Source organism: Bos mutus, chromosome 23 (genome assembly GCF_027580195.1).
Source record: "Bos mutus isolate GX-2022 chromosome 23, NWIPB_WYAK_1.1, whole genome shotgun sequence".
Taxonomy (NCBI): domain Eukaryota; kingdom Metazoa; phylum Chordata; class Mammalia; order Artiodactyla; family Bovidae; genus Bos; species Bos mutus.
In genome coordinates this window covers 32,242,726-32,257,248 of record NC_091639.1, presented here as the reverse complement: position 1 = coordinate 32,257,248, position 14,523 = coordinate 32,242,726, and the positions used below count along the sequence as shown (strand labels likewise).

The window sequence follows — 14,523 nt, the reverse complement described above, 5'->3', positions numbered from 1 at the left end:
CCAGAGAACAATGCCTATAGCTTCGGGAGAACCACCATCGCCAACTTGAAATCAGGGTAAGAGTGGGAAGCTGGTCAAGCAAGGCCTGGGTCTGTGGGCAGAGTCTGGGCGGGAATGGGGAGCGGAGGAAAAAGGGGGGTGTTTGGGGAAGAGGTACTGAGGCTGCAGAGATGACGGTGGGGCCTTGAGGGCTTGGGTTGGAGCCAGAAGGAGAGGACCCCATGGAGGGCTGGCTGGTGGTGGCTAGAGGGCAGTGCACCCAGCAGGGAGGGCGTGAAGAGGTGACCTCTGGGGACAGTGTGGTTGGAATGGGACAGTCTTGGGGTCAGGATGTGGGTTGTGGGGCCTGCCTTGGGAGGGTGTCAGAAGACCCGAGTCTCTAAAGGGGCGCTGTACCAGGGTGGTTGTTTTTAATACTTATTCATTTTTGACTGTGCTGGGTGTTCACCGCTGTGTGCGGGCTTTCTCTAGTGGCGAGCAAGGGCTACTCCAGTTGTGCTGCGCTGGCTTCTCTTGTTGCGGAGCATGGGCTCTACAATGTGGGCTCAGTAGGTGTGGCGCATGGGCTCAATTGCCCTGCAGCGCCCACAGCCTGTGAAATCTCCCCAGAGCGGGGATCGAACTGTGTCCCCTGCACTGACAGGCGGATTCTTCACCACTGGACCACCAGGGAAGTCCACCAGGGTTTCATGAACACTGGCAGGTTTGGGGGTGTTTGCGAGTGTTCCCAGCCCTGGTGGCCCCACTCACCGCTCTGTCCCACCAGGAACAACCTGCTGTGGCTGCACACCTCCTTCGCCTTCCTGTACCTACTGCTCACCGTCTACAGCATGCGCAGACACACCTCGAAAATGCGCTACAAGGAGGACGACCTGGTGAGTGCAGCGGAGCCAGGCCCGCCCCCCAGCCCACCCTCCAGGGACTCTCCTGCTGAGTCCTAAGGTGTGGTCAGCCCCCAGGTGAGGCCAGCTGGTTTTGAATCCTGGCTCAGGAGCCCCCATCCTGCCGGTTAAGTCACCTCCCTCAGGCTCAGTCCCCTCCTCTGTAGGAGGTGAGAACGGTCCCTCTCCTAAAGTGGGTGGGGGATGAGGTGAGGCCGTGCATGGAAGGCCCTGGGGCAGGAAATGGCTGTGGAGTGATTGCCCCTCTTCTCCTATATTTATTCCCCAAACCAGCACTGAACACCCACTCCATGCCACCCACCGTGCTGGGGCCTCAGGGTCTGAGGATTTGCAAGTAGCACCCACTCCGTGCCCCCATAAGCCCTCAGAGGGCAAGAGGCCAGGGGGCTTTCACTATGCTCACTGTCTGATTTCTATTAGAAACACCACCCCTGGCTTATCCCGAGGTCTGCTCCCACCCACCTGCCCCTCTCTGCTCCCCCGTTCCCCACCCCCTCTCTGAGAGTCAAGCCTCAGGAAGGCAAACTGGCCCCCTTCACTCCCCAGGTGAAGCGGACGCTCTTCATCAACGGAATCTCCAAATATGCAGAGTCAGAGAAGATCAAGAAGCATTTTGAGTGAGTAGCTCCTCCCGCCGTCCCCAACCCTAGGACCCGTGGACCCTTCTTTGCCTTCTTTCAGCTCCAAGAGCATCGTTGGAGGCCCCTCTCTCTCCGGGGGGGCTCAGGGGCTGTGGTACAGGGTAAGGGGTTATGCTAAGGAAGAATTCTCTGACTCCAAGGTGGTCTAGCAGTTGGGCTGGACTTCAGGTCCCTCAAAGAGCTGGAAAAATACTTGAAAAGTGAGTCCCTGGGCCTTTCCTCCTGGCTTGAACCGGGTCATGGTTTGTTAACCCCAGGTCCACAGGCCCTTGAGGATGTGGCCTTCTCAGAATTGTGCGTGGTGTTCTGGAGACTGTGTGCACGCGGACTGGCAGGGAGAAGGGTCTCAGTTTTCAGTGTATCCTCAGGGAGCCCAGGAGAGCTGGGCTGCATGTTCTCTAAGGTGCTTTTCAGCCAGAAGTCTGTCTTAGTAAAGTGAAGGAAATTCACCGCCAGTGGCCAGAACAGTCTGTGTACAGCATCTGTCCATCTGTCCACTCAGCAGTTGTTCTCAGGTGCTGCTGAGGTCCATGTGGTGGCCTGGGGACTACAGAAATGAGTGCAAGACCATTGAGTTCTCAGGGCTACACAGTGAGGCGGCCAGCTTTAGAGGCCAGTCCAGGGTCTGCTTAGAGATTGGTCTGGGGACAGTATTAGGAGTTGGCCGGTGGTCCTGACTAGGGCCATTGGTGGTCTGGATCAGGGCTCGGTCTCTGGTGAGGATCAGGATTTAGTGAGGTCGGTTGACCTGGATGAGCAGTCAGTTGTTGTCCTGGATCAGGATGGGATTGGAGTCGGATCCCAGACCCCTGTGTTACAGAATGACTGGTTTGTGACCAGGGTTTTCAAATGAATCCCCTTTTTTATTCAACGTGCATTTATTGGTCACCTTCTGTGTGCCAGACATAAATCAATTAGAAACAGGTCCTGCCCTCCCACAGAACAACAGCTATAATTAGCTCATCAATCATTGGTCAGTATGAGAGAACAATTTGGGGTCCCATCTGGAGTTCAAGCTATACTCAGCATTAGGGGGCAGGCTGGGTCAAAATTAAGGACAGCGTGTGCTGAGAATTAAGTGACATCTTAATGTTACCATCCAAATGGAGTCAGCTGTCAACTTGTATAGACAAGTCCTTTAGTAACTTGTCTATACAAGTATCTTTTTTTTTAATTGACCCTTTCTTTTATTTATGTATTTATTCGGTTGCACGGGGTCTTGGTTGTGGTATGTGGAATCTAGTTCCCTGACCAGGGATTAAACCTGGGCCCCACGCGTTGGGAGCGCAGAGTCTTAGCCACTGGACCACCAGGGAAGTCCCAATGATAGGTCTCTTTTGAGCATCTTGTGTCACACTGGAGCAGGAACCTGGGGGTATGGCAGGAAGCCTGCCCACATCTGCCTATATTCTAACAGGGAGAACCAGAAGGCAAAGAAATGACCTTGGCAGGCGCGCGTGGGTGCTTAGAAGAAAACCAGAGCAGGGAGAGGGGCGGAGGGTGGGGTCATGGAGGGAGAGGGCAGAGGGAGGGGTCATGGAGGGAGAGGGCAGAGGGTGGGGTCATGGAGGGAGAGGGCAGAGGGAGGGGTCATGGAGGGAGAGGGCAGAGGGTGGGGTCATGGAGGGAGAGGGCTGAGGGAGGGGTCATGGAGGGAGAGGGCAGAGGAAGGGGTCATGGAGGGAGAGGGCAGAGGGCAGGGTCATGGAGGGAGAGGGCAGAGGGAGGGGTCATGGAGGGAGAGGGCAGAGGAGGGGTCATGGAGGGAGAGGGGCAGAGGGCGGGGTCATGGAGGGAGAGGGACAGAGGGCGGGGTCATGGAGGGAGAGGGCAGAGGGAGGGGTCATGGAGGGAGAGGGCAGAGGGCGGGGTCATGGAGGGAGAGGGCAGAGGGAGGGGTCATGGAGGGAGAGGGCAGAGGGAGGGGTCATGGAGGGAGAGGGCAGAGGGCGGGGTCATGGAGAGGGCAGAGGGCGGGGTCATGGAGGGAGAGGACAGAGGAGGGGGTCATGGAGGGAGAGGGGCAGAGGGAGGGGTCATGGAGGGAGAGGGCAGAGGAGGGGGTCATGGAGGGAGAGGGCAGAGGGAGGAGTCATGGAGGGAGAGGGCAGAGGGAGGGGTCATGGAGGGAGAGGGGCAGAGGGCAGGGTCATGGAGGGAGAGGGACAGAGGGCAGGGTCATGGAGGGAGAGGGACAGAGGGCGGGGTCATGGAGGGTTGCTGTTTCCAATGGGGTGGCACCCGGGGCTCTGATGGGGTGGGCACCGAGGGCTCTGACAGGGTAGCCTTGAAGCAGAGCCCTCTGCACTGAGGGAATGAACCCTGTGAGTCGAGCATCCATGGATCCAGCACACGTTTGTCGTAAACTTACTATGTGGTTTGTCCCAGGGAGACAAAGAAGAGTCAGACTTGAGTCATGTCCATGAGGAACTCACAGTCCAAGATGTCTGTTTCAGGGGTCAGTCTGTTGTATTCTTTAGGAAACAGCCCGATTGGCCAAAACCATCCCAATATTGTAAAGTTAATTATCCTCCCATTAAAATAAATAAATTTATTTTAAAAAATAAAGTAAAACTAACAGTCAGGGGGACTCCCTGGTGGTCCAGAGGTTAAGAATCTGCCTTCCAGTTCAGGGGATGGAGCTTCAGTCCCTCACTGGGGAATTAAGATTCCACACGCTATGGGGCAACTGAGCCCATGCACCGTAATTGGAGAGCCCTCACACTACACTGCGACAAAGACTCGATGCAGCCAAATAAATAAATAAAAATAACATAAAAATAAAAAATGAAAATAATGTAAAAAAATTAGCGATCAGCCTATAACCAGGGGGTTTGGGGAGACTGCAGTCCTCACTGGAGTTTTTAGCGTCATGATGAGCATTATTTCATTGACTCATCCACTCAGCACAGCACAGTGGGTGTTTATTGAGCACCTACTATGTGAAGGCTGTTGACCCAGCACCTGGGTATATGGTGCTGAGCAGGAGGCAGCCCTCATCCTTGTGGATGCCCTGCTAGTTGTCAGTATCCGCCGGGGTCTGGGTTCCAGGCCTGGGGTCTATCTGGATTGGAGGACTAACCCAGAAGAATCAGGGGATAACCTGTGTGCAAAATCAAGGAACCTGCGTGGTAGGGATTAGGGGATTAGAGATTAGCTGGGTGAAAATGAGGACTTAGCCTGCCACAGGGCTGACAGCCCTTCCAAAGATGAACCTAAAATGGTTTGAGCAACAGCAGTATCAGGGGGCTTCCCAGGTGGCGCAGTGGTAAAGAATCTGCCTGCCAGTGCAGGAGATGCAAGAGACTTGGGTTCAATCCCTGGGTGGGGAAGATTCCCCTGGAGAAGGGAACGGCAGCTCACTCCAGTATTCTTGCTGGGAAATCCCATGGACAGAGCAGCTTGACACGCTGTAGTCCATGGGGTCGCAATGTGTCGGACACAACTGAGCATGCACCCACTATTCTAATCCTATATCCAGTGTCAGGGGAAGAGTCCAGAGCCTCCTAGGAAGTGCCTTTCAAGGACACCATCCCAGATTTAAGTTCCCAAATTCTCATGGGTTTGTGAGATCCATCTTGTTACATTAGAATCACGTCTCCACATCTTTAACACTTGGTATTTCCTTCTTTAAATATTAAACAAACCAAAAAAAGGCAGGACCTCTATCTAGATTAGGGATTAGGATCAAGGAGCAGTGTGTGATCAGGATGAAAACGGAAGTGTTCCTCCACGCAGGCTGTAAGCCTCCCTCAAGCCCTACTGGGTACCAGCTACTGAGAGTCTGGTCAGTCTCAAGTCAAGGTGGAGTCAACCTGGGCTCATGGTTAGAGGGTCAGTCTTGGGTCTGGGTTATGCGTCAGTTGGGTCAGGATAAAGGAGCAGTCTCTGGTCAGTGTTAAGAGGTCAATCTCAGGTCAGGTTTCAGGATCAACCTCTGGTCATTTTTGCACCAGAGACCATTCTGTAGCCTGGGGCTGTGGGTTGGTTAGGATCAGCTGATGGTCAAGGCTAAGGCTTGAACTGTCACCAGGTCTCCTGGGAACAGGGTTAAGAGGACACCCAAGACTAAAGGCAGTTTCTCTCCACGTAACGTCCCCAGCCCCAGACAAGCAGCAGACCACAGCTGTGGTGTCCCCAGCACCCTGTGAGTACGCACTCTCATCTGGGTCCGTGCCCAGGCTTACCTGTGCACACTCCCCCGACGTGGATGAACAGGAGGAGCAATTCCAAAATTTTATTCTTGGGAGCTGTCGTCTTTGCAGACTCAGAAAGAGGGGGCTTGAACTGGGGCTGTGTGTCTTGAAGGTGATGGGGTCATGGAGGAAAGTTGGGGACAAGCAGGGGGCGGGGTCCCTGCCGAGGGTGATGCTGGACTATGTTTCAGGGAGGCCTACCCCAACTGCACGGTTCTGGAAGCCCGCCCGTGTTACAACGTGGCTCGTCTGATGTTCCTCGATGCAGAGAGGTAGTGGGGCTGGGGGTGGGAGGGCAACATTGGAGGGCGCCCTGCCCACTGCGGGGGGCATCTTGGCTGCCACTCAGGAGTCTGGCTCCCCTTCCAGCTGTTTCCCAGGGCATCTGATTTTAATTTACCCCTGGAGCGCTTGTCAGTTCAGCTCTGGAAAGAGCAAATCCTGGAGGTTAGAGGAAGGGGTTCCACTGTCCACCCCCCAACTCCATTTGAGGATGTACCCTTTCTCTACTACAGTGTGAGAAATTTAGGCTATGGGAAGAACTTCTGGCCCTCAGGGGATGGTGGGGAGACCCTGGACTGGGGACATGTCTGAACCATGCACCCTAAGCAAACCCAAGAGCACAGTGGCTCTTGTCCTCGGGGAGTGGACTGCATGACCCCGAGCTGGGCCACCTACCCATCCTCCAGCAGACCAAGCTGGGCGGTGGGTGACTGGGCGCCTGGGTCCCACAGAAAGAAGGCCGAGCGGGGAAAACTCTACTTCACAAACCTCCAGAGCAAGGACAATGTCCCCACCATGATCAACCCCAAGCCCTGTGGTCATCTGTGCTGCTGCGTGGTGCGCGGCTGCGAGCAGGTACGAGGTGTCCTGGGCTCAGCTTAGGCCTCAGGGCCCCCCGGCCAGGGCGAGTGGGGGGTCCTGGGGAGGCAGGTCACAGTGGAGACGGATGCATCTCCCAGTTAGGCCCGTCCCACAATCTTAAGAACACCCGAACACACAAGCAGGCCTTGCACATAAATACCCCAAGGTCGAGAGGTCCCAGAGGAAGCAGAGCTGGGGTGAGGACCACCGGCAGGGGCAGCCCCTCCCATCTGTTCCTACATCCTGGACCCCCTAGTCCCGCTGTTGGGTCTGTTCCCTGTACGTACAGCAACCAAGTTTTCAAAACCCAAATCAGAAGAGGTCAGCCAAGAGGCCAACTTGCTGAATTTACTAGCTCTGTGGCTTTCAGCAGGTTTCTGGACTGCTCCGTGCCTCAGTTTCCTCATCTGTAATACAGGGCCGCTTGTACCCACCTCTCAGGGTGCTTGTGAGGAGAAGCGAGTGACGGAGAGCTTAAGGCCATGCCCAGGCTGCAGTCGGCTCCGGGCGGGGCCTCTGGGTGAAGGGAGGGGACTGGTGGCTTGACCAAGGCCCCACCTCACCCGTCCGTCCTGGCAGGTGGAGGCCATCGAGTACTACACGAAGCTGGAGCAGAAGCTGAAGGAGGATTACAAGCGGGAGAAGGAGAAAGTGAACGAGAAGCCCCTCGGCATGGCCTTCGTCACCTTCCACAACGAGACCATCACGGCCATGTGAGCCCTGCCCACCCACCCCAGCCCCGAGGGGCCGGCTGGGGCTCTGGGTCCCCGGTAACCGTGCCCCCCTCCCCCAGCATCCTGAAGGACTTCAACGTGTGTAAGTGCCAGGGCTGCACCTGCCGCGGGGAGCCCCGCTCCTCGTCCTGCAGCGAGTCCCTACACATCTCCAACTGGACCGTGTCCTACGCCCCCGACCCCCAGAACATCTACTGGTGAGCAGAGGGGGATGGCGCTGGGGTGGTTCCGTGGAGCCTGGAGGGGCCGCAGTGGGGCTGGGAGGAGACGGAGGTCCTAGGTGTCTCTGGGGTCCGGTCAGGTGTCCAGCCCCAGAGTGACGCCTCTGCCCTCCCAGGGAGCACCTCTCCATCCGCGGCTTCATCTGGTGGCTCCGCTGCCTGGTCATCAATGTCGTCCTCTTCATCCTGCTCTTCTTCCTCACCACCCCGGCCATCATCATCACCACCATGGACAAGTTCAACGTCACCAAGCCTGTGGAGTACCTCAACGTAAGGCCCACACCCCAGCCCCCAACACTGTGCACCAAGACACAGACCCCAGGCCCCCGATCCCCCCGGCCAAGGGCCCGTGAGGGGCGTGGAACCAGTCTTCCTCCTGCCCAGTCGAGCTCTTGTCCTGCTTTTCCAGCCCAGCCCCGCTAAGAAGGTCCCACATGACAGTGGGCTGCAGAACCCTCTGTGCTCTGTCCTCAGGCTCCCTGCCTCCTTTTACCAGGAGAGGCCTCCCTCGGTTCACACTCACCTAGAGAGGCTCCCCAGGAAGAGAGAGCCTGGGTCCGTCCCTAATTAATCATGTGACCTCAAACCAAGTCCTTCTCCGCTCAATCTCTCCAGCCAAAGCGTGAAGGGCCAGACCAGATCCTTGGCCTCCAAACTTGGATTCTGATGCCTTTTATCCAAAGAAATCTTACATGAAACTCAGTGTGGAAAAGCAGGGTCGCTCAGATGGCAGTGGTGGTGGTAGGGGGAGCTTCTGCTACTCTGTCCTCACTCCGCCTCCAAGCCTCCTGGGAACCTCAAAGTTCATGAGAAGGCACTTTGAAAATCACTGGGTGATAAGAGCATAATAGATAAGACCCAGGCTGCCTGGGTTCAAATCCACCCCCCACCCATACTTCTTACTGTCTCATTTATTGAATCTCATTTTGCCTCCATTTACTCATTTTTAAAATGGGATAATACCATTATTGTAAGAATTAATACATGAAAAGTACATGATCAAAAAAAAGACCATCATCAGTGCTTGGCACATAGTAGGTGTTCAGAAATGCTAACTACTAACACAGTTCACGCAGGGATTGTACAGTGGCCCTGCCCCAGAGGTGCTGGGCTTATTTATTCATTTGGCTGCGTCGGGTCTTAGCTGAGGCATGCTGGAGCTTCACTGCGTCACGCCGGGTCTTTCGTTACGGTGCGCAGATTCTTGAGTTGTGCTGCAGGAGACTCAGTAGTTGGGGGATGTGGACTCTCTAGTTGTGGCCCTTGCTCTCCAGAGCATGCAGGCTTTTGGTTCCTCTGAGGCATGTGGGATCTTAGTTCGCCAGTCAGGGATTGAACTTGCTACCCCTGCACTGCAAGGCATGGTGGGACTTCCCACCAGGGAAGTCCCAATGTTCTGGACTTCCAGTGAGGCCCTGGGAGCTGGGGGGGTGCCCAGGGCTCAGTGGAGGAGGGGGGCAGGTAAGCCACGCCAGCTGGGCCCACTAGACCGCCCCTACCTGACCCGTCCTCCCCACTGCCCTCTGCAGAACCCCATCATCACCCAGTTCTTCCCCACCCTGCTGCTGTGGTGCTTCTCAGCCCTGCTCCCCACCATCGTCTACTACTCTGCCTTCTTTGAAGCCCACTGGACACGGTGAGACACCCCCTATACCCACACAGTGACACTCCTGGGTGCACGCCCTCCACCTTCAGACCCCACGCCCTGGGCAGTCCCAGGGCTGGCAGGGGAGGGATGGTGACTGGGATCCTCACCTTGGGAAGGCCCCCTCCTTCCCAGGGGACCTTCCTGGGACTGCAGGAGCTTGGGGGAGCAGGCACGGGGCTGGCTCGCCTGACCTCTGCCCCCACCCGTGCCCCCATGCCAGCTCCGGTGAGAACAGGACCACCATGCACAAGTGCTACACCTTCCTCCTCTTCATGGTGCTGCTCCTGCCCTCGCTGGGACTGAGCAGGTGGGTTTCGGAGGGAGGGGTGGGAGCTGGGGTGGGGGACGGCAAGAGGGGGAGCAGCCAGGGGCTCCAGGCCTGGGGCGCGTCCTCAGAGCTCGTGGATGGGACTCTCTCCCCTCTGGTGTTCTGGCTACTCCAGCCCCCAGCACCTCCATCTCCTCTCCTCCCCTCCCCAGCCTGGACCTCTTCTTCCGCTGGCTCTTTGACAAGAAATTCTTGGCTGAGGCAGCTATCCGGTTTGAGTGAGTGACCAGGGTCCCCAGGGAAGGAGACCAGATTGGAGGGGTGGGCATTTCCCCCATGGGAGGGTGCAGCAAAGCCCCCACCCCTGCGGTGGAGAGGAAGAGGGCTTATATCATGGTCAGGCATCCCAAAGGTCACCCCCCGCAACAGGCTGTCTTGGGTGCATACATGGGATGTCCAGGGGTCTGTGTAGGGAACCTCTCTGGATTCTGAGGTCACCCTTAGGGTATATTTGGGGCTTTGGGGCCTACACTCAGGGGGGTTTCTATGGTGGGCTCTGGGGCTTGTATCCTGGGACTAACTGTGGGAGCTAGAGCTTCACTCAGGGTGTTTGGAAAGGTCTATAGTCGGATCTTGGTTGTGCTGAAAGTCTCAGGTGCCACCCCTTTGAGTCTCTCTGGAAGGTTCTTGGGCTCACACCTCACTCAGAATGACCACGGAGGATTCACCTTGGGGTGTTTCTGGGGCACAAGCTCTGGGAACACCACTGAAGTCTCAGGCTGTCACCCAGAGGCATGACTGTGCAGTTCTCTATGGGGTCCCTTCCCTGGGAATCCCTGTGAAGGGGTCTTGGGGACACGTGCCATGGCTGTTTATGTGGGAGCAGGCTCTAGGGGTCTTGCTCTAGGCCATCTGTAGTCACCTTGGGCTCATATTTGGGGTGTCATGGGTACTGACAAAGGTCCCTGGGCTCCCCGCCTCTGAAGACTTCTGGGGGAGAGTCTCTGGAGCTGAGTTCTGGAGGTGTCGAAGGCTCATACTCTGGGAGTTACTCTGGGTTAAATTAAGATCTAAGGCAGGGAGCCTTCAGGGTGTTCCCGGGGCTCACAGGGAGGGGGGTGGCCGTGGAGATCTCCAGAATCATACCCTGAACACTGGTCTCCTTAGGGGTCTCTAGCACTCTCTCCAGGGGTCTTTATGTGGCACAAGTTCTAGGGATACCTCTGGGCTCACACACACTGAGGTTATCTTCGGCTTACTTTGGAGGCATCTGGGGGTTCACATTCAAGGGGCGCTGAGACATGGGTGCTCTGAGGGCTCAGCTGGAGGGTTCATGTGGAAAAAGGCACCTTGGGGGTGCTGGCACGCTGGCAGTGGGCAGGGGGGCCTCTGGGTCCCCCGAGTGCAGAGCTGGAGCACTTGGTGCCCGCAGGTGCGTGTTCCTGCCGGACAACGGCGCCTTCTTCGTGAACTACGTCATTGCCTCCGCCTTTATCGGCAACGCCATGGACCTGCTGCGCATCCCTGGCCTGCTCATGTACATGATCCGGCTCTGCCTGGCGCGCTCGGCCGCCGAGAGGCGCAACGTGAAGCGGGTAGGGCCGCCCGGGGCTGCCGCGGCCCGCACAGCACCCCCTGGTGGCCCAACCGGAAACTGCAGCAGCCGTGCTAGAGTGTGGGGGCCCCAAGGGGCCGGGACCTGGGGAGCCGAGTTCCGTGGCCCTGAGTCTTCCCCTTCCCGTCTGGGGCCTCAGTTTTCCCATGCGTACAGTGACATAGCGTAGCTTAACCCTGAAGGCCCCTCCAGTTCTGACAGTCTAGTGTTCTGTGATGGGAACTGGGGCAGGTCTGGATCTAGACCCAGGGTCCTTCTGCCCTAATCCCACACAGATGGCTCTGGGCATCCAATTCCCAGGCCCACCAACCCGCCAGACCCTCATCCCTCGAAGGCCCCTCCCCAGGCCCCATCACTGTACCCACCCTGACCTCCATCTCAGCCACAGCCCCTCTCTCTCCATCAGCTTCGCCCTGCCCTGCCCTGGACACTGGGTTCCCTTCCCACCCCCAGCTTCTTTCCTGGCCCCAGAGTTCCTGTCCCTTTCCCTCCTCCCACCTGCCTGAGCCCCTCCAGTCTTCCCCTCCCCTCGCCTCCCTGAGCAACCCTCCTGCCCATCTCCCCCCCAGCATCAGGCCTACGAGTTCCAGTTTGGCGCAGCCTACGCTTGGATGATGTGCGTCTTCACGGTGGTCATGACCTACAGTATCACCTGCCCCATCATCGTGCCCTTCGGTAGGCACCGCCGCGCCGGGACCTGGGCCCTGCTCGGGGGGACCCAGGTTCTCTCCCACTCCACTCTAGCAAGGCAGGCCACCCGAGTGGACAGGGCCCTGGCTGGGAGACCGGCCCCTCGGGCCTCCCGCCTGGTCCCTGGCTCAGTCTGGGGCTCGGCCTGGGGGGGCAGAGGGTAAAGCCATCTCAGCTCAGGCTGGCTTCGGCCAGTGTGCTGGGTCCCTGGGCCACATCTCCCCAACACGGCCATATTTCCTCACACCAGTGCCTTCATGCAAGCGGGTATACTTGGACACAGATCACATGCCCACTGAGGAGTCCACACGCACACACAGTCATACACAGGATCCACAGGCACACTTGTACACAGCCCTGTACACTCAGGAAAGACCTTTGGGTTTCAGGGAGGGTTTGGGTCCTTACCTGCTGTAGCTGCACCATGTGACCTCGTCAAGTCCCTCTTCTTTCTGAAAAAATTAAGCAAAGTTTCTCTTCACCCCCATCATTCCCCCATCTGTCCTTTCTCCCCCCACTAACACCCTAATCCGTTCACCACCCTCCCTGGTTATCGAAGGCTCCAGACTCCCAAACTAACCACCTTGTCCCCTTTTGAAACGTCCCGTTCCCTCAACCTCCAGGAAGAGAGACCTTACCACCTGACTTACCCTCCTCTGTTTAGGGTCAGGGATAGGAAAAAAACAACACGCAGGAGGGTGCTTGCTGACCCAAGCCAGTGGATTCCTAACAGTGAATTCCTGGTGAGGGGCTGCAGAGTGAAGGGGTTGAAGCAGGGGAAGCTGGGGTCCTGTGGTCCTGCGAGGGCCTTGGGGCTCTATTCTCTACTGGGCCTGGGGCAGAAAAAGCAGGGGGCCAACCCTCCAGAGACCGTGACAGATACACGTAGGCCCGACAGCGCTGGTTCCGAGGTCAGGGCCGGTGTGGCTTCCCCCAGGGCTCATGTACATGCTGCTGAAGCACCTGGTAGACAGGTACAATCTCTACTACGCCTACCTGCCGGCCAAGCTGGACAAGAAGATCCACTCAGGCGCCGTCAACCAGGTGGTGGCCGCGCCCATCCTCTGCCTCTTCTGGCTGCTGTTCTTCTCCACCATGCGCACGGGTGAGGGCCGCCCCCCACCCTTGGGGGCCAGGGAGGGGCTGGCGGCAGAGGACACTCCCGCCAGGGTCCAGGCAGAGCAGGCCCCGGGGGGATCGCGGGCTGGGGGCCTGGGAGAAGCCGCAGCATATGGGAGCGTGGGACTGCGTTCAGGAGGAAACCCCTGGGAGGGGGGCCCGGAGGAGAGACCGCAGCTCTTTCTCTGCCCTCTCCACCCCCCACCCCAGGGTTTCTAGCCCCGACGTCCATGTTCACATTCGTCGTCCTGGTGATCACCATTGTCGTCTGTCTCTGCCACGTCTGCTTCGGACACTTCAAATACCTCAGTGCCCACAACTACAAGGTAGGGGCGAGGGGGCAGGGAGGAGGCCCAGGGCGGAGTCCACGCGCTGGGGGTGGGGGGTGGGGAGCTGAGGGCAAGGGCCTCCCCCCTCACCCACTGACTCATTCCGGGCCCCTCAAGATTGAGCACACGGAGACAGATTCCGTGGACCCCAGAAGCAATGGACGGCCCCCCAATGCTGCCGCTGTCCCCAAATCTGCGGTGAGTGCCCCGCCCCCCCCACCCCCCCATGGCCAGGCGCGGGGTGGGGGAAGCATGGCTTCCCCACGAAGCTGGGTGTCTTATCAGTCATCCAGGAGAGGGGGAGCCTGTCCCAGAGCCCGGGAATGGGGTGGGGATCTGGTTCCACCAGCTGGGGGCTCTGCTCCATGTCCCCCCGCCCAAGGAGAGTTGCTGCCCCTCCCCCCACAGGCCGGGAGATTCCCCCACCCCCACCCCCTTCCCCACGAGGGCACGCTCACACCGCCCCCTTCTCCCCCTTCAGAAATACATCGCTCAGGTGCTGCAGGACTCAGAAGTTGACGGGGACGGGGGTCCCGGGAGCTCGGGGGACGAGCCCCCGTCGTCCTCCTCCCAAGACGAGGAGCTGCTGATGCAGCCTGACGGCCTCACGGACACAGACTTCCAGTCTTGTGAGGACAGCCTAATAGAGAACGAGATCCGCCAGTAAGGGAAGGGAGGGCCCTGGCGGCCACGCCCTGCCCCCGCCCGCCCGGCCCCCCACGGACACTAAAAACAAAACGCTAATAATTTATTAGATCTAAAGCCCCTTCCTTCCCCATTCCCTGCTTTCATTAAGGTATTTAAACCTGGGGACTTCACCGCTCTCTCCCCCACCACGGAGGGAGGGTGGGTGGGAACTCCCCCCCAACCTCAGTGAGGAGAGCCCCGAGCCGGCCCCGGGGCAAAGAGGGGTGTGGACAGGGTTCCCCCAGATCAGTACCCCCCTGGGCTAGTAGTATGATCAGGAAAGGGTTAATGAGAGCCAAGAGGGATACCTGGTGCCATGGCTGGAGACCTGGTGGGGGCAGACGGACCAGGGGCTGCCCCCCCCAGTTCTTACCTCCCCTCCCCACAAGTCCCACTGGGATCTAGCACCCCAGGGAATTGGAGCCTCCAGCCCCTAGGGGGTTGCATGAGAAGGGAGAGGGTGCTGAGCAGGAGGAAAGAGTCCAGCTCTGAGCCAGGGGGACTGACCTGGGGGTGGGGGTGGGCATGGCTGACACTGGAAAATGGGATTTTGCACTGGTTTTTTTGTTTTTTTGTTTTTCCTTTAAAATAAAAATGAAAAGCTCTGAA

At 58.0% G+C, this 14,523-nt stretch overlaps 1 protein-coding gene across 4 annotated transcripts in view; it reads left to right on the top strand.

The window, feature by feature from the left end:
• Positions 1-14,523, top strand: part of TMEM63B (transmembrane protein 63B) — a 25,724-nt gene extending 11,201 nt beyond the window's left edge. For all 4 annotated transcript variants that reach the window (XM_070361154.1, XM_070361153.1, XM_070361152.1 and 1 more), the window contains 17 exons: positions 5-56; positions 767-875; positions 1,449-1,519; positions 5,931-6,011; positions 6,474-6,597; positions 7,183-7,316; positions 7,397-7,534; positions 7,675-7,828; positions 9,088-9,194; positions 9,427-9,513; positions 9,687-9,752; positions 10,907-11,069; positions 11,659-11,764; positions 12,717-12,884; positions 13,109-13,224; positions 13,345-13,425; positions 13,709-14,523. In XM_070361154.1, the coding sequence (XP_070217255.1) occupies positions 5-56; positions 767-875; positions 1,449-1,519; positions 5,931-6,011; positions 6,474-6,597; positions 7,183-7,316; positions 7,397-7,534; positions 7,675-7,828; positions 9,088-9,194; positions 9,427-9,513; positions 9,687-9,752; positions 10,907-11,069; positions 11,659-11,764; positions 12,717-12,884; positions 13,109-13,224; positions 13,345-13,425; positions 13,709-13,894 (1,943 nt within the window). In that variant the 3' untranslated portion in view covers positions 13,895-14,523. The remainder of the gene's footprint in view (positions 1-4; positions 57-766; positions 876-1,448; positions 1,520-5,930; positions 6,012-6,473; positions 6,598-7,182; positions 7,317-7,396; positions 7,535-7,674; positions 7,829-9,087; positions 9,195-9,426; positions 9,514-9,686; positions 9,753-10,906; positions 11,070-11,658; positions 11,765-12,716; positions 12,885-13,108; positions 13,225-13,344; positions 13,426-13,708) is intronic.